The sequence below is a fragment of the Aulonocara stuartgranti genome, assembly GCF_965226115.1.
Source record: "Aulonocara stuartgranti genome assembly, chromosome: 11".
NCBI lineage: Eukaryota > Metazoa > Chordata > Actinopteri > Cichliformes > Cichlidae > Aulonocara > Aulonocara stuartgranti.
In genome coordinates this window covers 27,142,610-27,164,559 of record NC_138947.1, presented here as the reverse complement: position 1 = coordinate 27,164,559, position 21,950 = coordinate 27,142,610, and the positions used below count along the sequence as shown (strand labels likewise).

General features: G+C 41.1%; 1 protein-coding gene across 2 annotated transcripts; it reads right to left on the bottom strand.

Annotated features, from left to right (window-relative positions):
* Positions 1–5,925: 5,925 nt before the first annotated feature.
* On the bottom strand, positions 5,926–21,313 carry LOC309717011 (uncharacterized protein). Of its 2 annotated transcripts, none has more exons than XM_082551201.1 (6): positions 21,249–21,313; positions 20,832–21,100; positions 20,478–20,697; positions 20,237–20,372; positions 19,494–19,814; positions 5,926–7,257 (listed from the first exon to the last, which is right to left on the bottom strand). In XM_082551201.1, exons 4-6 carry the CDS (start codon positions 20,360–20,362, stop codon positions 7,099–7,101), a joined length of 606 nt encoding a protein of 201 aa, XP_082407327.1. In that variant the 5' UTR covers positions 20,363–20,372; positions 20,478–20,697; positions 20,832–21,100; positions 21,249–21,313; the 3' UTR covers positions 5,926–7,098. The 2 variants fall into 2 exon arrangements, with proteins under 2 accessions (XP_082407327.1, XP_082407328.1); XM_082551202.1 differs by having other exon boundaries at positions 20,478–20,606.
* Positions 21,314–21,950: the final 637 nt, after the last annotated feature.

Below are 21,950 nucleotides of genomic sequence, written 5' to 3'. Positions count from 1 at the left end.
TTGAGTTGCTGAGCTTTTGCTCCCCTCCTTTTGCATCTGAGGAGCAGAGGAGGATGCATTCTCTTTGTCCAGTGCGTGTGCTACGCACCTACATTGAGCGCACTCAGAATGTGCGTTTATGTGACCAGCTGTTTGTCTGCTTCGCTAATCCAAATAGAGGTAGAGCTCTGTCGAAACAGAGGCTGTCCCACTGGATTATAGAAGCTATCTCACTGGCATACGGCTTGGTCTTGCTTTGCCCCACGGGGTGAGAGCTCATTCCACCAGGGGGATGGCAACCTCATGGGCTCTTTTTAAAGGGGTGCCTGTAGCTGATATTTGTGCGGCAGCTAGTTGGGCATCACCGCACACTTTTGTGCGGTTTTATCGGTTGGACGTTACAGCCCCTTCGATGGCTCATGCTGTCCTTTCTGCTGGGTCTACCATTCACTAAGGATGTGGTGGTCCGATTCCAGTTCGGTGGCTGCTCTGTGGGGCGTGTATATATGTCCCATACTTATGTGTTGTACCGAGTAAATCGACTGAAAGGGAACGAATAGTTATGTCTATAACTTCTGTTCCCTGAAGGAGAGGAACGAGGTACAACACAAGGTGGCCCCACTGAGCAGTTTGGCTTGGTGAAGAGCGGCTATCGAACTGAGGGATGACTGTGATGACAGCGGCTATATGTGCAGGCGGGGCCATGCGCGTGTCATCACACGTCATCTGCCTTAAAGGCGTGATTAAAGGTTTCTTCAGCCAGGACACGCGAGGGCGTGATATCCCATACTTATGTGTTGTACCTCGTTCCTCTCCTTCAGGGAACAGAGGTTATAGACATAACTATTCGTTTTACAATGGGTGTTTGTGGAAACTGGTGAACAACAACTGGTGCAACAGTGCGAACGTTGTTCCTCTCACACGCTCCTGCACACCAAATCTGGAACTACTGTCCATCATGTGTCGTCCTTTATATCTACCTCGGGAATTTACATCGGTCATTGTAAGTGCCGTTTATATTCCACCACAAGCGGACACGGTCACCGCCTTATGCGAGCTGCATGAGGCACTCACACAGCACCAGACACAACACCGGGACGCTGCGCTTATTGTGACGGGGGACTTTAATAGTGCCAACCTCAAACGCGCAGCGCCGAACTTTTATCAACACATCACCTGCCCCACCAGAGGTGAAAGGACACTAGACCACTGCTACACTACGGTCAAGGACGGCTACAAGGCACAATCCCGCCCTCCGTTTGGCAAATCCGATCACCCCGCCATCTTCCTCATGCCAAAATACAAACAAAGGCTGAAACAGGAAGTTCCGGTTCAGAGGAAGATCAATCGGTGGCCGCGTTAAAGGACGCACTCGATGACGCAGACTGGGGCATGTTCAGAAACAGCTCCGAGGATGATGTCAACGTGTTTACGGAAGCAGTTGTGGGATTCATCGGGAAACTAGTGGATGATACCGTGGAGACAAAGACTATCACAACGTTTCCCAACCAGAAGCCGTGGGTGGATAAAACCATCCGCGACGCTCTGAGATCCCGCACCGCTGCCTACAACACGGGACTCACGACGGGGGACATGGACCCGTACAAAGCCGCGTCATATAACGTGCGGAGGGCGGTGAAAGAGGCGAAGCAGCGCTACGGGAGGAAACTAGAGTCACAACTCCAACAGAGTGACTCTAGGAGCCTGTGGCGGGGACTAAGGACAATAACGGACTATAAAGCACCAACAACCGGTATGACGAACGCGGCCGTGACTCTGGCAGACGAGCTGAACACTTTCTATGCTCGCTTCGAGGCTGCAGCTAAGGACTCCAACAATGCTAGTGCTAGCGGCGCTAACGGCTGCAGACAAGAAGATACTGCCAGCACCGGAAACGTTCTCGTCATCTCCGAGCATGAAGTAAGGAGAGCCGTCAAGAGAGTGAACACCAGGAAAGCAGCAGGACCAGACGGCATCCCAGGTCGTATCCTCAGAGACTGCGCATACCAGCTAGCTCCTGTGTTCACTGAGATATTCAACATCTCTTTATCTCAGTCAGTGATCCCCACATGCTTCAAAGAGTCCATCATTGTTCCTGTCCCGAAGAAACCCCACCCTGCTTCTCTCAATGACTATCGCCCTGTAGCCCTCACCTCAGTAGTGATGAAGTGCTTTGAACGCCTGGTCAGAGACTTCATCATTTCTTCACTACCAGACACACTGGACCCACTACAGTTTGCTTACCGTCCAAATCGTTCCACAGACGATGCCATCTCTCATCTCCTCCACACATCACTCACTCACTTGGACACTAGAAGGGGGAATTATGTTAAAATGCTCTTCATAGACTACAGCTCTGCATTTAACACCATAATTCCCTCCACACTCACCACCAAGCTGGAGCATCTGGGACTCAGCTCATCTATGTGTCAGTGGATCTCCAACTTCCTAACTGGCAGACCACAGGCAGTAAGGATGGGCGGACATGTCTCAGCCTCCACCACTCTCAGCACTGGAGCCCCCCAGGGGTGTGTTCTGAGCCCCCTGCTGTACTCTCTGTACACATATGACTGTGTGGCCACTACCAGCTCCACCACCATCATCAAGTTTGCTGACGACACCGTCGTGGTGGGCCTGATCTCTGATAACAACGAGACGGCCTACCTGAAGGAGATTAGGAATCTGGAGAACTGGTGCCAGAGGAACAACCTCCTTCTAAACGTCAGTAAGACAAAGGAGCTGATAGTGGACTTCAGCACTAAGCAGGAGAGGAACTACCAGACCCCCGTCATCAACGAGTGCCCAGTGGAGAGAGTGGACAGCTTCAAATACCTCGGAGTTCACATCACGCAGGACCTGTCATAGTCCTGTCACATCAACACCGTGGTGAAAAAGGCCCGACAGCGTCTCTACCACCTCAGACGCTTGAGAGACTTCCAACTGCCCTCCAAGGTGCTCAGGAACTTTTACTCGTGCACCATAGAGAGCATCCTGGCGGGAAACATCTTAACCTGGTTCGGGAACAGCACCATGCAGGACAGACGAGCTCTACAGAGGGTTGTGCGGTCAGCTGAGCGCACCATCCGCTCCGAGCTCCCTGACCTGCACTCAATCTACAGCAGGCGGTGCTGGACCAAGGCCAGGAAGATCGTGAAGGACCTCAGCCATCCCAACAACAGACTGTTCTCTCTGTTGAGGTCAGGAAAGCGATTCCGCTCCCTGAAGACCAACACAGAGAGACTGAGGAGGAGCTTCTTCCCGCAGGCGATACGGTCTCTCAATCACACCACCACACAGTACTGACCCACACATATAGTTCTTACACACACACTGGACATTCTGGACATTGTTTTCACTTCATCACTTAAATCACTTTAAGCATATTTGCACTGCACAAGACATAATGTGGATTGCACAACACTGGTTACTATATTCTTCATTTCCAGTTAATACTTGTACAGCTGCTGTTATTGTGAGTACAGGGAGTGCAGAATTATTAGGCAAATGAGTATTTTGTCCACATCATCCTCTTCATGCATGTTGTCTTACTCCAAGCTGTATAGGCTCGAAAGCCTACTACCAATTAAGCATATTAGGTGACGTGCATCTCTGTAATGAGAAGGGGTGTGGTCTAATGACATCAACACCCTATATCAGGTGTGCATAATTATTAGGCAACATCCTTTCCTTTGGCAAAATGGGTCAAAAGAAGGACTTGACAGGCTCAGAAAAGTCAAAAATAGTGAGATATCTTGCAGAGGGATGCAGCAGTCTCAAAATTGCAAAGCTTCTGAAGCGTGATCATCGAACAATCAAGCGTTTCATTCAAAATAGTCAACAGGGTCGCAAGAAGCGTGTGGAAAAACCAAGGCGCAAAATAACTGCCCATGAACTGAGAAAAGTCAAGCGTGCAGCTGCCAAGATGCCACTTGCCATCAGTTTGGCCATATTTCAGAGCTGCAACATCACTGGAGTGCCCAAAAGCACAAGGTGTGCAATACTCAGAGACATGACCAAGGTAAGAAAGGCTGAAAGACGACCACCACTGAACAAGACACACAAGCTGAAACGTCAAGACTGGGCCAAGAAATATCTCAAGACTGGTTTTTCTAAGGTTTTATGGACTGATGAAATGAGAGTGAGTCTTAATGGGCCAGATGGATGGGCCCGTGGCTGGATTGGTAATGGGTAGAGAGCTCCAGTCCGACTCAGACGCCAGCAAGGTGGAGGTGGAGTACTGGTTTGGGCTGGTATCATCAAAGATGAGCTTGTGGGGCCTTTTCGGGTTGAGGATGGATTCAAGCTCAACTCCCAGTCCTACTGCCAGTTTCTGGAAGACACCTTCTTCAAGCAGTGGTACAGGAAGAAGTCTGCATCCTTCAAGAAAAACATGATTTTCATGCAGGACAATGCTCCATCACACGCGTCCAAGTACTCCACAGCGTGGCTGGCAAGAAAGGGTATAAAAGAAGAAAAACTAATGACATGGCCACCTTGTTCACCTGATCTGAACCCCATTGAGAACCTGTGGTCCATCATCACATGTGAGATTTACAAGGAGGGAAAACAGTACACCTCTCTGAACAGTGTCTGGGAGGCTGTGGTTGCTGCTGCACGCAATGTTGATGGTGAACAGATCAAAACACTGACAGAATCCATGGATGGCAGGCTTTTGAGTGTCCTTGCAAAGAAAGGTGGCTATATTGGTCGCTGATTTGTTTTTGTTTTGTTTTTGAATGTCAGAAATGTATATTTGTGAATGTGGAGATGTTATATTGGTTTCACTGGTAAAAATAAATAATTGAAATGGGTATATATTTGTTTTTTGTTAAGTTGCCTAATAATTATGCACAGTAATAGTCACCTGCACACACAGATATCCCCCTAAAATAGCTAAAACTAAAAACAAACTAAAAACTACTTCCAAAAACATTCAGCTTTGATATTAATGAGTGTTTTGGGTTCATTGAGAACATGGTTGTTGTTCAATAATAAAATTATTCCTCAAAAATACAACTTGCCTAATAATTCTGCACTCCCTGTATATATATATTTATTTATTTATATTTCTTCATACATTCTTATATAGTTCTATACTGTTTATTTTGTTGTACAGTTATTTTATTTTCAACTTTAATTTATATATTTTATCTTATTCTTTCCCAGTTAAATTTACCCTTCATTCTAATTTGTGTTGTACAGTTATTTCATTTTTAACCTTAATTTTTATATTTTATTCCTTCCTAGTTAAATTTACACTTTTTAATTTTTTATATTTATTTCCTATCTTATTCATAGCCTTTTCCTTTTTTTTTTCTTTAGGTCACGAGCAGTTGTCTAAGCATTTCACTGCATATCGTACTGTGTATGACTGTGACAAATAAAATTTGAATTTGAAACTGCGTGTCACAGAAATAAAAGGCTGCAGTGGAAGCTGGTTCTTCGAAGTGGTCTGACACCAAGGGCAGAAGGGCTGCTCTGAGATCCTTCCCTTGCTAGCATGTGAAAACCGGTTGAGCTGCTCTGTCTTGCTTTGTTAACAGAAATAAGTCTAAACCAGTGGGACCTGTGGAAGTGCAGGCCCCGCTCAAGTCTAAACTTGTTGTTTTGGCACGATGCTTTCTCAAATGACACTCAGACCCTTGAGGTTTTTATACCGTGTGTACATTGGAAAATAAAACCCATCGCTGGTTTGTGTTATGGTTTCTAGGGGGGTGGGGGAGCTAATAATATCCACTCAAATCATTTTGTTTTTTTAATGGAATAATTTTGTAGTTGTGTATTAACAGAAACAGTTTTCTTTAAAATGCACCTGTACACCTGTAAAATAATGTATTCAACAGTTAAGCTGCAAACTCACTTATTCCACAGTTGTGTTCCCAAGGTTTCTATGGGAAGGCTCTGAAACTGGTCTGATAAAACTCATCCAATTAAACAACACAAACATTTTTCTCATGACATACTTCAACTTTATTTATAAAGAAATTTGGTATACAGTCTTAAGCATTGGCTACAAAGAAAACACAGAGCGCAACAGAACACCAGCGATACCTACACAGAGCGAATTGGAGCCCGACTGAACTGCTCCTCATAATGCCTCAACTGTTTCTACTTTACTGCTGATTTCGTGAGAAGCTTTGCACTCCTCTAAACAGTCTATGACATCCTGTTTAAGATTGCAAAACTGATGATCAACAGACTTCAGTCTTCCACTGTTTTTCAGCATGGACAAAACACATGTCTCCATCAGTGAGGGATTTTAATGTTCGTAAACATTTTAGCCTTTTAATACTTTCACAAAACTCAAAGTCAAACTTTAATCTCACAACCTAAAGTTGTGATAATCATTTGCCATTTAATCATGAAACATAAACTTTGTATGGCATGAATTCTGCTTGTGTAATGACAGCACAATAAACTCTCATTCATAAGGCATCAAAATTGAGAAACAAAACCCCATACATGTCAAAAATGTGACGATAGATGCGTGATAACATACAAAAGCAAATCATAAGCAAAATAACTGATTAGTAAATATGAATCTTTGGCAATAGATGCTAGTCTTCACACTGCTGAAGAGTAATGGGTTGCAGTGATTTGGATGTATTCAGCAAGATCATAACAATAAATTGCCAATCACTGTTGATAATAATTTGATTAACTCTGTAAGACCCAACCCATCAAAAAATAACCAGAAAAAATTCAAATTGTTTTGGAACTGAGATGTTTAATAACCCTTATAACCAAATCCACATTTTCTGTGCTATATTATGTTGTTTATGAGATATTTATGAGATATTTTCTTTGTATCACATTTGATACATTGGGCGTTTTTGACAATTTTTTGTTAACAACAATGTTAAATTTAGACTCTTTTAAAAAAGAGTTTTGTCCATAACATTTTAAAATTATGGAAGGTATTGATTATGTTGATGAGAAAGAGGGCAAATATGATACAAATGCCATTATAGGGTTAACGTCAAAGATTTTTCAGCACATTAGGGGCCACAAATTTAAAAAGTTTCCAATAAAACGTCATCCTGAAAGCCAATAATGTTCCTGATATGATCACATAACCTGTTTCTGAGCATGCAGAGGCAATATAGAAAAAATGTTAAATCAGTATTTGCCAACGGCATTTATCACAACTGCCACATAAACAATTGTGAGGATCAGGCCAGCAATACCGAGTCCCAAAGCCACATGGTTCAGTGTCCTGGCTGTCCTGCTGCTCCGCTCCGCTGACATCCGATCGCCAACGTGGTTGGATTCCCGAGTCTGAAAGTGATAAGGAAGAAAAACAAAGCAATTTGGTTGTTGTTGCTGCTCTTGGTTGTTGGACCTCCACTACACAGGATGATACTTGTTTAGAGCTTAAAAACCCAGAAAGCATATACTCTGATCTTCTGAAAATGGAAACGTGTGGAAGATGTAATGTTTTCCAGCAGTTTGAACATTGAGACATTCTACAACCGTCAACATTCATAATGTAAAGAAAATTATTAAATTACATAATAAAAAGAATGAGAAGTAGCATAGCCACGCAAGCCAGGACGTTTTACATTATCTCAGTAAGAATTCCAAACCAAGTTTTCCTGCTTGATTATCAGAATCAGAATACTTTATTAATCCCGAAGGAAATTATAGGTTACAGCAGGCAGCACGCTAATGGCGCATGCACACTTACAAAGGAACCTTCTGACCAAACTTACACAAACAACACATTGGGAAGACATGTCAGAGAGGTAGGCTGATAGGAAAGGATGTGTATTGCTGTTCTGAGTTCTGGTTCAGGTTTTCATTTCCCTATTTGGAGTTTTTGGTTACATTTTGGCTTTAGTATCCTGGTAAGAACTGGTTGTGTCCCTCTGTGTTCCCTAATTTGGATTTGTGTTAGTGCGTGTGCCCCTGCCTCTATCATCATGTTTACTGTGGGGATTTCTATTGCTGTGTGGCATTGCTTGCTTGGTTCCTGTTTTACTTTCACAGTCAATTGTCTCTTCTAACCGTCGTGATGTTTTCCCATATCTCATTCCCCATTGGTTTCCTGTGAGTCCCACCTTCCTCTTCCTCCTTTCAAATTGCCCGTTGCTCCTCCTAATGTGCCTCAGATTTACCTTGCCTAAAGAAATTGTGTCTCATATGTACGTTTCTAGTTACATCCTTTGTTGGATTTTTGGGTTCTCCAGTTTAGTACAAACCCTTTTGTCAAGTATTGTTGGCATCCTATGATTCTGCACTCTGCATTACTCTGTAGTGGACATGCATCAAGTTCATTTTTTCTCATCAGCCATCTCATCTCATCCTGCATCCTGTTCCCTCTTAATGATGATGTAAACAAAGATTATTTTTCACTTTGGAAAATTTGAAAACGGAGTATTGAGGAACTGATGCATGCACTTTCAGAAACACAAAAGCTTAGCAGTAACTCTTCACAAACACAATCATGGCACAGAACACTCTAAATTACTGTACCAACTGTTATGTTGTTAGAGGTGTGGCAAGAACGTTTAACTTACGGAAAACAAGCTGACTGTTGAGACTGTGGAACAAATGGCCCATGACGGTGATATGCACACACTGAGAAGGAACTCTATGTGATGATTACTACTTATGGGTAAACTGTAATTTGCGAGCAATTGCTGTTTAAGAGCCACACTGCAGAATATTTACTGAGGCAATATGAAGCACTCCCATCGTTTTATCTCTTAAATAGAAGTTTACCAAGAGTTTTAATCCAATATTTACTCCATTAAAAAAAAAAAAAACCTTTTAGGCCACATGAAAACTTAAACTGACATGTTGGGAAACGTGGGAAACCACAGGACTTTTAATAAAATAGGAAACAACAGACCAGCTGTTGTTAGCATACTTTATTCAGTACTTAGACTGGACCACACCTATCCTCCATCTTTATTTTGAGCTCCCACTAAAAATGCTGAGGAGACATCTGCTTAATGTTTGTCTAATCCATTAGTTTAAAAAGTACCTTGAAGCCTTGAAGACTAATAGGGGCCACAACATACAAAAACAACATCACATTGCATTCAGTGACTCTTACAACTAGCAATCAAGCACAACCTCATCAAGTGAGGTTGTACACAAGAAAGCAAAGGGCTGTTTTCCTACAAACATTTAAGAACCACAGAGTCATCTCTGCTGCCAATTAGGGGGGGAATTCCTACAAAAGCCAAGGAATAAAACATTAAAATATATTCTTATGGTGATATTACAGCTGAATTATTTGTAGGAAGGAGCTTGGCTAACAGGATTAGACAGTCCATTCAACAGAACAGCAGGCCCAAGGGAAACAAACTAATCTGATAAAAACACAGCCCAAACTGGTTTGTAGAAAGGGCAGCCTTTCTACAGACTAATGCACTAATGCACTAATGCACTATTGCACTAGACTAATGCACTAGTGTCCCAAAATCGAGAAAGTGCTCTTTGAAAGCACGGCTCTCCTTTCCTTCTGACTAGCTTGCCTTGTTGTAGGTTAGACAGTATAATCTGTGTGCCGTCTCAATGGAGGGTTATCAGTGTGTCTGCCCGTGCTGCTTCTTCGTCTTCTTTCTGCATGGGATTTGGTAACATTGCAGCAAGCACAGCTGAACGCAGCTGATAAAAAAGTCTGCATAGTTTTGCCACAATGAAATGAAAGCAAAGTGACGGGCAAAGAGTAGTTTAGCTAGCTTATTCAGTGAGTTAATATTGTTCAGATGTTCTTGTTCTGTCTCTGTCTTTTCAACTTACAGTTTACCAACAGTTTAGAGATTTCCTGGAACATGTACAACATCCTCAACACATCTTAACCACACAAAATGTCACTCACCTCTGTGAGCCATCCGAATCTTGTGGTAAGGCTAACAGCAGGGGGGTTGAGTGGCATTTTACTCTTTAACAGTTTTATGTATTTGTGGTTGAAACTCAGAAGCATATTTCTATGTTAAACACGTACCAACACGTACATACTTGTGATATATACGGAGTCATGGGAAAAAACGTTTTCACAGCCTTTTGGCCAAAGGTCAGACTGTTCAATACTCAAAGAAATTAAAAACTAATAATACAACAACAACAACAACAACAACAACAACAACAACAACAACAACAACAACAATAATAATAATAAGAAAATTCAAGAGCCAATGACAGTACAATTAGAAGAAGCACAGCTTGTATGGAAGGGTTGCCAAAAAGAGTCTTTCCTCTCTAAAAATAAGATAGCAACAAAGCTTAGGTTTGGAATTTTCACAAGACTCCTGGAAAAATGTCTTTTGGATGGACAAGCACAAAGTAGAGATGGTTGTTACGGTCATAATGCACAGTGCCATGTTTGGGGAAAACCAAACGTGGCATATCAACACAAACAGCTCATACCAACTGTCAAGCACAGAGGTGTGGAGTGATGATTTGGGCTTGTTTTGTAGCTATAGCATTTGGGCATAGCTCTAAAGTGATTCTGTTTCCCACACTACGCCGCCACAGTAGAACTTGGGGTTTTTCATTATCTGCCAAATCACAAATCTGTCTGCGGGCAGGATGTGGACCTAAATGTACTCAGAAACAGGAAGCTAACAGTTGCGTTATTTGCTAAAACACTCTTTGTAAGAAGTAAACTTTACAAAAACAAAACAAGAACCTCAAACATGAACTAACTAGACTCAGGAAACTAAAACTAGGAAGCATAGACTAGGAGAGTGGAACTGGGAACCAGAACTTCACCAGAACACAGAGGGATGAGACACAACACGGAGAAGGTGTGGATGACGTTAAAGATGTGACACAGACAGAGAGAATCGCAAGGCTTAAATACACAGACTGACAACGAGAGGATAGGGAACAGGTGATAACACAGCAGGAATAAATCAGAGCTAACAAGACACAGGAAGCAACGCAGACCAAACGCAAGACACGAAAACTTAACACAAAGACATCAGACACAGCAACAGGGAGGGAACACAGATGTGGGACCAGGACAGGCACAGAGACACAGAACAGGAGCTAAAAATACAAAACAGAAATCAAACCCTAAGAACAAGAAAATCTTAAGAATTAATCTAAAACATAAGATAACAGTATTCAAAACCAGTGAGTCAACTCAGGACCACGACAAAATCTCAAATTGAACTTTTAAAAACCCAATTGTTTTTTTCTTCATTACATTTGCAATTTAACTTGAAATAAAGATTGTATTTACCTGCATTATCATAATTATTTTATTATTATAACTAAGTGGCAGGTGAAGGTTCAGATAACACTGCACAAAAATAGGTGCTACACAAATACCTGTGCGTCTACTTAAGTGACAATTGTATGTGCTTTTCGCACTGCTCTGTTGCCCTGCTTTTAGATTTGTTAGCGATGACTTTAAATAAATAAACTTTTTACAGTCAAATATGCCAAAAGTTTTAGACATCAGAAAGGAAAGGGTTAAAACCGGATTCAGTACACTCAGTGATGAATTCTTACCTCACTGCACAGCTCTAATCAATGTCTTGCTAACCACTTATCATGGTGAAAACAAAATAATCTCTCATTAGATCTTTTTCACATCTTTCTACAGTTCTCCTGTCATCAACTGTTATTTCATTTAACCGAGTGAACGTAGAAAAGACGCCATTCACATCTGTCAAATAACATTTTCAAGTAAGTTTAATGTAATGTTCAGATAGAAAAGTGGTTATTTCTCTTTAGAAAAAAAATATAATGTAAAAAAACAAAACAACCAAACAAAAAAAACAGCTTCTTGTTGCTATCAGGTAGTTGGTCACACTGATCTGAGTAAAGTCCTGTCGGAACAAATATTTACTTTGGCTTTATCGGTTTTGGTGACTACAGACAGTTTTACATGAAGATCCTTTTACAGAATCAAATCTAATTTTCTTTAGTGTTGATCAAACATTTTACACTTTAATATTTAAATTTACCTCAATCAGATGCTACAGAGCACCTGACATTACAGCCAATGACCAGTGTTTGCCTTTATGTTGCTCTCTGTAGCTCCGTGGTTAAACACAAAACTGTCTCCACTTTGATTTCAATACGTAACATGACAGTTCAGTAACAAGAAATGCCATGTTAGACCAAAAATAAATTTGTATCACATTTTAATGTGACACAAACTAAAATGTATGCCACATTTTAAGGTCAGCAAGAGGAAATAACCTTAAATTCCAGTTAAAATACATCACCCCTCTGCAGAAGAATTAGCTCATCTGAATGTTCACTCATTGTAAATAAGGGCTTCTGAAGAAAATGCTGGCATTTGGGGAATGTTAGGGAGTTTTTATTGTTTTACTTGCTTATGCTTCAAAAGTTATGTTACACATATTTCACCAGACACAGCTTTCTGTTGAAACAGGAAGCTGACCCTGTGACACTGACAAGAGATCAGTACAGAAATACACATCTGCAGAAGTTGACTTGCATTATATTATTCTTAGAAATTGACTTGCAACACACATACTTTGTGACACACACACACACACACACACACAGACAGCATCAGGACCTGCGTAACAGGAAATGTGATTATATTTGCATATTGACGATGTAACCTATAAAAATAAACGAATACTGCAGTTCGGTGTGATTTGCTCTGAGCTTTTCACCCGTGCCGCACGTTGTCAATCTTAAGTGTCTCAGTGTTGTTTATTCACCTGACTGTTTGTTAACTGTAAATCTCTGACAGGGAAACAAAGAGCTGTTTGGTGATGCCTTCACAAAAGCAGGCAATGCCCTTGAGCTGAGGTAACTGACTGCTCGAGCCTGATTGCGACAAAAGTGGGGATTCTTGGAAAGCCCGGGGGCATGTAGTGCTACTGAAAGCTCCACAGTATTTTGTCATAAAGCAATTAATTCAGAAAAGCTCACAGAAAAGGAAGAAAAACCCAGAACTTTTCCATTAGAAAGAATGGAAACAAACACGAATCACCGTTACCTCAAATTGTTCATAACAACAAGCCACAAGTTGTTAAGCCCCTGTTGCAACTGGCGTTGTTGCTTTCACAAACAGCAGCGTGCACCAAAACCTTTGGTCTTTATTCCGCTGGTTGTGCACCTCTCAGTGTCTGTCACCTCACACATGTGGTGTGGCAGGTGGTGCCAGGTTGAAGACATACAGTGGGGCAAAAAAGTATTTAGTCAGCCACCGATTGTGCAAGTTCCCCCACTTAAAATGATGACAGAGGTCAGTAATTTGCACCAGAGGTACACTTCAACTGTGAGAGACAGAATGTGAAAAAAAAATCCATGAATCCACATGGTAGGATTTGTAAAGAATTTATTCGTAAATCAGGGTGGAAAATAAGTATTTGGTCACCTCAAACAAGGAAAATCTCTGGCTCTCACAGACCTGTAATGTCTTCTGTAAGAAGCTTTTCTGTCCCCCACTCGTTACCTGTATGAATGGCACCTGTTTGAACTCATCATCTGTATAAAAGACACCTGTCCACAGCCTCAAACAGTCAGACTCCAAACGCCGCCATGGCCAAGACCAAAGAGCTTTCGAAGGACACCAGGAAAAGTATTGTAGACCTGCACCAGACTGGGAAGAGTGAATCTACAATAGGCAAGCAGCTTGGTGTGAAAAAATCAACTGTGGGAGCAATCATCAGAAAATGGAAGACATACAAGACCACTGATAATCTCCCTCGATCTGGGGCTCCACGCAAGATCTCATCCCGTGGGGTCAAAATGATCATGAGAACGGTGAGCAAAGATCCCAGAACCACACGGGGGGACCTGGTGAATGACCTGCAGAGAGCTGGGACCAAAGTAACAAAGGTCACCATCAGTAACACACTACAACGGCAGGGAATCAAATCCCGCAGTGCCAGACGTGTTCCGCTGCTGAAGCCAGTGCATGTCCAGGCCCGTCTGAAGTTTGCCAGAGAGCACATGGATGATACAGCAGAGGATTGGGAGAATGTCATGTGGTCAGATGAAACCAAAGTAGAACTTTTTGGTATAAACTCAACTCGTCGTGTTTGGAGGAAGAAGAATACTGAGTTGCATCCCAAGAACACCATACCTACTGTGAAGCATGGGGGTGGAAACATCATGCTATGGGGCTGTTTTTCTGCCAAGGGGACAGGACGACTGATCCGTGTTAAGGACAGAATGAATGGGGCCATGTATCGTGAGATTTTGAGCCAAAACCTCCTTCCATCAGTGAGAACTTTGAAGATGAAACGAGGCTGGGTCTTCCAACATGACAATGATCCAAAACACACCGCCCGGGCAACAAAGGAGTGGCTCCGTAAGAAGCATTTGAAAGTCCTGGAGTGGCCTAGCCAGTCTCCAGACCTCAACCCCATAGAAAATCTGTGGCGGGAGTTGAAAGTCCGTGTTGCTCGGCGACAGCCCCAAAACATCACTGCTCTCGAGAAGATCTGCATGGAGGAATGGGCCAAAATACCAGCTACTGTGTGTGCAAACCTGGTAAAGACCTATAGTAAACGTTTGACCTCTGTTATTGCCAACAAAGGTTATGTTACAAAGTATTGAGTTGTATTTTTGTTATTGACCAAATACTTATTTTCCACCCTGATTTACGAATAAATTCTTTACAAATTCTACCATGTGGATTCATGGATTTTTTTTTCACATTCTGTCTCTCACAGTTGAAGTGTACCTCTGGTGCAAATTACTGACCTCTGTCATCATTTTAGGTGGGGGAACTTGCACAATCGGTGGCTGACTAAATACTTTTTTGCCCCACTGTAAGTGTACCATGTCTTCAGGCACATGCTGCTGTAAATGCCATAAAATTGGTTTTACTGCTGTTTCAATGATTTGTCAGTACTGAAGCTAAGAGATTCACAGATTACACAGAGGCAGATTAAAAACAAAAATAAATCAGTGGGCATTCTCCATATTGCCAAAATGATGAGATCCTCATGACCGCGTGATCACCAACAATCTGAAATTCCTCAGCTTGACAAAAGAGCCAGTGTCTATGAGAAGAACTGCATTATTATGTCTAATGTAGACCAAAATGACCAGCCCCAACACAGAGATACTGTTTCTACAAGACAACACCAGACAAAGTGTTAGACCCAGCGGCTGTGATATAGTAATGGAAAGAGGTGGGGCTGCTATAATGCCAACTTTGTGTAGGCACAGACAAAACAAGGGCCAGGATGCGTGAACCTGCAGGAGAGACGAGGAAGACAGAGAGGGAGACATCGAGGAGTTCATGTTCTTCCAGCACGAACTGAAAGTGTGTCTATGCATGATTCGGGAGAGCAACAAATCATCAACCTTACATAAGTGCCCTTTATGAATGTGAGAGTGAATGAATAGTGGTATTGTAAAGCGCTTTGAGGGGTCCCGAAAAGCGCTATAGAAATGCAACCCATTATTATTATTATTAAATGCTAAAAGAGGCCGAAATAAGCCTTGAGTGATTAATTTTAAATCTTCTGCCTTAAAGCATAAACTTAGTGAATAGAGTTTGTTGATCTTATCGTGCCTTTGTCGTATCCCAGCATTTGATGCTAATTTTTTTCATATTTAATCCGCACTGGTCAATATAGATGCCTTTTTAAAAATTGTATTTATTTATTTTTAAGCAATAATCCTACAATGTTATGTAATGGTAAAAAATATGTTTTAGTTTTATTCTAATTAGGTTCACAACAGCAACTGTGGGAAACTGTGGACAACCACAATGTAAATACTGAAAGATACATGTGTAACATTTTAAAAATAACAGCTCGGAAGCATCTGCTGCTTTGGAAGGTATGTGTCGCGAGTTATAATTAGCACAGCATGACATGTGTAGTCTCAGCCATAACTTTAACAAAACCTAGCACAGGAAATTTAGAAAAGCTTAAAAGCTTAATGACTCTGTTTTTTCATCTGTCATTTTCTTTGTCTCAAGAAAGGCTAAAAAAAAAACAACAGAAAATGCAGGGCAATATGCACGCTTTGTGTTTCTGTAGGCTTCTGAATACTGATGAAAAAATAAACATAATATAAAACATTGTGCACAGTCACATAGAAGTGCATTGCAAGTCACTATGGCAAAAACATTTACATTAAAGGCAAGGCAAGGCAAGGCAAGTTTATTTGTATAGCACAATTCAACAACAAGGTGATTCAAAGTGCTTTACAGAGACATTAGAAACAAGAACAAATAAAAAGCATGATTTAAAATTGATTAAAACAAGCAAATAAACTAACTAACTAATTAACAAACAAACAAACAAACAAACAAACAACAGTATATAAAATCAAAACAGATAAAATCAGAACAGTAGATAAAATCAGTAGTTAAATGTAAGTTTTGAAATTTAAGCTTAAAGTGTGGATTTGGTGCTTTATTCAAATGCAGCTGAGAACAGGTGAGTCTTCAACCTGGATTTAAATAAACTGAGTGTTTCAGCTGATCTGAGGCTTTCTGGGAGTTTGTTCCAGATATAAGGAGCATAAAAGCTGAATGCAGCTTCTCCGTGTCTGGTTCTGACTCTGGGAACTGATAAAAGACCGGATCCAGATGACCTGAGGGATCTGGATGGTTCATACTGGGTCAGGAGGTCATTGATGTATTTTGGTCCTAAACCATTCAGAGCTTTATAGGCCAGCATCAGAACTTTAAAGTCTATCCTCTGACGGACAGGCAGCCAGTGTAAAGACCTCAGAGATGGACTGATGTGGTCCACTTTTTTGGTCTTAGTGAGGACTCGAGCAGCAGAGTTCTGAATGAGCTGTAGTTGTCTGACTGATTTTTTAGGTAGACCTGTAAAGATGCTGTTACAGTAATCAAGCCTACTAAAGATGAATGCATGGACTAGTTTTTCCAGGTCCTGTTGAGACATCAGATCTTTTATCCTTGATATATTCTTGAGGTGATAGTAAGCTGACTTTGTTATTGTCTTAATGTGTTTTTCTAAGTTTAGGTCTGCATCCATCACTACACCCAAATTTCTCGCCTGGTTTGTGGTTTTTAGATGTATAGATTGAAGTTCTCTGGTGACCTGTAATCGTTTTTCTTTGGCGCCAAAGACTATTACCTCAGTTTTGTTTTTGTTTAGCTGGAGAAAATTGTGGCACAACCAGTCATTGATTTCCTCAATGCATTTACCAAGAGCCTGTACAGGGCCTCGGTCTCCTGGTGACATTGTGATATATATTTGTGTGTCATCTGCATAGCTGTGATAGTTTATTTTGTTGTTGTTTATAATCTGTGCCAGTGGGAGCATGTAGATGTTAAACAGAAGGGGTCCCAAGATGGAACCTTGGGGAACTCCACATGTGATACTTGTCTGCTCAGATGTGAAGTTACCTAAAGCTTCAGAAGTCACCTTTATTTAAAAGTGATACTCTGCAGGAGTCTCTGTGAATGCAGTAAAATGTAAGGTTATTTTTGGCCTTTAACTACAAACATGGAGGAAGCAAGGGTGTCTTTTCCATCCTGTAAGAATCAACTACCACAACTTCCAGAGACAACGTGCATGCAGTAGCACTCTAATGAGACCGTGTTAAAAAAGGCATTAAAGAGGGCTGTTCTGCTCATTTTCACCTCCATATTTGTATTCCTGGACTAATTGTTGTAACTTTGAACAGTTACTAAAACTAAGATTTGTTCTAGTACAGCTATAAAGCAATGGCTTTAAGCACATCCTGCTTTATAGCCCTTCTTGACACTAATAATGACCATATTTTACAAAATAATCATCATATTGTTTTCAATACCACTTAAAACCAGGGACCATAAACTCATCAGAAAAGGCTTTACTGAGACCATGGATAAAGGGAGCCGTAGACTGTTTTCCCCATATATTCCTGTTTAACAATATTTGTTACCACAAACATAAGAATTGCCCCCTGCTGGCTGGTATAAAGAATGCAACTTCCACATTGGATTCACTTTGAGACCCCTTTTATTTGCAGCCTACGGAAATTCTTTTTCTGTCCCTTTAAAGCCCCTCAGTAAAGACCTACTTTCTTTTAATTGCTCTTAATTGCAAATGACAATTTTTCAAATCTACAGTTATGTCTTGGAGCCAGAATCTCGACTCTACCAGAATACAAAGAGCCCAACGTCAGCAGCAACAACGATTACAGCAGGACGTGCCTGTAAATATTGCATTCACTTATTGTGGTGGATTTAGTCCCTGAATAACTGGGATGGTTGTTGTTGATGATCTCTGGTGAAACGCTCTGCAGTGCAAGGGTTTCACTTGCATTCACTTGCAACGCCTCTTTGCTGCTCACTGTGTGCCTCAGAGGAAATTATGTGGGTCTATATTCAATTACGCCGGTAATTACAGCTGCCTTCTTTCAAATGCAAGTGAAACCCTTGCACTGCAGAGCGTTTCACCACCAGCGTGTTCTTACTGCTGAGTTTTCCCACAATGGTTATCTACTCTACTCTCTCTCTGTCTCTGTGAAAGTCACACCTGCTGACTCGAAAAGACAGCCAGCTGTTTTATGATGGCCACACCCAATGCAGCCACTACTTACTCTTCTCCCTGCCCTCTGCAAAGACATTCAGGTCAATCAAGTCCAAAACCAACCATTTAAAAAGCCATTCGTTCCAGATGGAAGTAAAAAGCAATACCCATCCTCCCCTCCTCAAGACTGTGGGTACAATATTTTTTGTTTTGTTTTTAAACATCTCGCTCTCATCTCTCGTGCCACATTGGATATGGCATCTTTACTTATTCCCCTAGTCTTTTTGATTTCCATGTGAATTCTTGTCACACAGTTATTGCACATCTTTGCATCTTTCACTTCTCCTTTTCTCTGCACAAATTTTTACACCTTCTGGTAACCTAAGCATGTTCTCTAATCTGGTTCCCACGCAGTAACATGTGGGTGTTAGATGTTGTTCTGAACAGCATGGTTTACTTTAATACCTCAATGAACTTTATACTGAATGTTTTAAAACTATGGAGGGCTAAATGTGCTAAATGTGGGCTAAATAAAAAAAACTGCGTAAATAATAAATGAATACATTAAATTTATCATTAATTAATTAACATTTCAATTTGTTTAATTAAACATATCTTTAAATATTCCACTTTTTAATCAATTACTTCATGGTTCCTGTCCTGGAGTGCACCATAAAATTATTTTAAAATGTAAATTCTTGCTGTGGCTTTTCAACAGACCCCAACATCTAACAGCAAGTCAACACAGATTATCCAAGGTACTGAGTTGATGCAGTGTTACAGTCAACTGAATTGGTGCTGGTGTGGACTTGATGTAGCCAGGTCTCCCAAAATACATTATAAATGAAACCACAAGCATCAGTGGTGGAAGAAAGCCACCAGAACTATTAGTAATCTTTGAGTTTATTATTTTGATTATTAGTAGAATTATTATTTATTCCCAAATTTAATTACTTAATGACAAATTTAATTTATTATTTCATTTCATTTTAGAACTCTTGGAATTCTTTAGGTATCATCTCATCTCCTTAAACAAACAGCTTTATGATGTGTATTTATTGCAGTGCAACAGTCCATGAAGAATGAAAAACTTTCTTTTTTGAGACTCACCAAGATGGAGAAGATAAGGGCAGCAATTCCAAGTGGCAGGCAACAGCACAACATGGTGAAGATGGAGTAGCCCAAGTAGTCATTGACGGGGTTAGTTAGAGGACCCTGAGCCACATACACTGTGGGCTGGACCACGACAGTACCCTGCTGAGGTGCAGGGTACTGTCCACCCATGGGATGAGCTGGCTGTCCATATCCTGCTCCTGCAGGCTGTCCATATCCTGCCCCTGCAGGCTGTCCATAACCTACTCCTGCAGGCTGTCCATAACCTACTCCTGCAGGCTGTCCATATCCTACTCCTGCAGGCTGCCCGGGATAACCCTGCAGGACACAGAGGTGAAATAAGACCAACTCATTTCCACTGCAAACGAAACAGGTGGTTGAAGTGGGAAAACCGGTTGGATAAGTGATTTATGGAAAAACGAGACTGTTGTTGATAGAGGTTAAATATAGAAGGAGTACATCTTACCTCGTCTTTAGATCTCTCTCTCTCTCCATATTATATATATATATATATATATATATATATATATATATGCAGCTAACCAACTCAGCAGGATGAATATCATAATAACACAACCGAACGAACCGATGGGAAAAGTCATGATTACATGATAACATTGTTTAGCAGTCTATAGGTAAATAGAGAAAATATAACTAAAGTTTTTATTGGATTAAATACCTCTCTCTCTCTCTCTTTTTTAGATTGTCTTAAAAAATGTGTCTTTAAATGTGCTGGTTACCTGCAGTGGATATCCAGGGCCAGGGTTACTGTCGTCCTGGTAGGGTGGAGGGGGCGCTTGGCCCATGGAGGACTTCTCACTGGACCATCCCGCTGGTGGAGCGCATGGGTGTTTCCCCGAATCCATAATGCAACTTCTAGGTTTTCACACAAAAAAGAAAGTCAGCCTTGTTTTTTTGGCGCCGGGTTCGCGTATAGCTTACTTCTCTAAAATATTTAATTTTTTTTTCCCTTTTTCTTACCAAGCCCTTTTGAATTTTACAGCTGAACACGGTCCGCTACACGTCGTAGTCCTATTCCAAACGCTTGACAGTCAGCGTAGCCCCTCGTCGAGCATTGCATATCACACTTCCGCTTTCAAATTAAAAGAGCTGCGGAGCATATTCGCGGTTTTATTTTATCTTGTACCTGCTCATGCCGCGGTATTTTTGGTCTTGATCAATATTGGTCATAATGAGAAAACTGAAAATACAAAAGTAAAACAAACAAACAAACAAAAACAGCTGGGTCTGTACTCGATTTCACAACTTGAATTTGATTATGGTTTTCAAAATTAAATGTCTTATAGTTAACATATAAATGTAATTTACACGCACCTAGGAAAAATGCATAGGACAATGTGCTTCAAAAGGTCCCCCTGCGATGCTCAGGTCCTGCTGTAATGTAATTTTAGTCCGTCGTTAGGTGGTTGCCAGGCAAAGTGGGTGCGTCATGACTTGTCATGGTAGGGATTATGGTTGGAGTTAAAGTGACGTGATGCTTTAAGATAAGTCTTGGGTTCATACATGTTTAAAATTTGTAATTTTTAGTCCGTTAGTTGGTGGTTGTTAGGAAACGAGATGATGCCTGCCTTTCTATGTAGGCTCTGGAAACAGGTGAAGAGACAATATAGAATGAAAACAAGCTTATTTTTACCCTCAGCCTCCACAGACACATGTACAATTTAACCAAACCAATCTTATGATTATATGGGTCACACGAAACACATATCAACAATAAAACCCGGAAAATACCTATCTATAGCTACAAAAACACGTATAATTTCCACATCCAAAATGGTGTCTCCGTCTTGTTTCTTTACGGTCTTCAACGCAGTACGCTTTTATTTTGTGAATGCAAATATGCTTAATTTCCGGTCTCAATGGCTGGCTGGACATATGTAAATCAGGACCTATAGAGCCTATAGTATGGGTCGGCTCGGTGGGCATAATCAGGGGTGACGGTCTCTCACAAAAACTGCGAGTTAACTGGAAAACAGCCCTTTATGTGAATAACTGAGAAATATTATGGTCTTATGGTTTGAAGTTGTCATACAGTTAATTAAAAGAACGACTCATGTCGAGTTCTTCTCTGTAGATTTACACACCATGTAGTTTTGTTACTCAAGTATTTAAGTCTGTATCTCACGGGTAAACACGAGGGCACCGCATGATTGGAAGGCTCATTATGCGGTCTCACTACCTTAATCAGGCAGGGGGAAACAGATTGTCCACTAGATGGCGACAGAGCATGTCTAATAAAGAAGAAAGAACATGGCTATGAAGGCCACTCATTATACTTCTATTCATTTACTTACTTTGAAAACCCCTTTAACGCTTACACAAGATGCTTTATGTGAGCTCCCTTTTTGATATAAAAACCAGCACAACTATTTTCAAACAATAAAAGTGAAAAGACAGCACTTTGTAACCAGCTTTTACGTCCCCTCAAGTCAT

Excerpts from the sequence above, each read along its gene's own strand:
- LOC309717011 (XM_082551201.1), bottom strand. The coding sequence starts at position 20,362 with ATGGATTCGGGGAAACACCCATGCGCTCCACCAGCGGGATGGTCCAGT. Across the intron at positions 19,815-20,236 it reads GCCCTGGATATCCACTGCAG|GGTTATCCCGGGCAGCCTGC; the intron begins GTAACCAGCACA and ends TGTGTCCTGCAG. Across the intron at positions 7,258-19,493 it reads CCCTTATCTTCTCCATCTTG|ACTCGGGAATCCAACCACGT; the intron begins GTGAGTCTCAAA and ends TATCACTTTCAG.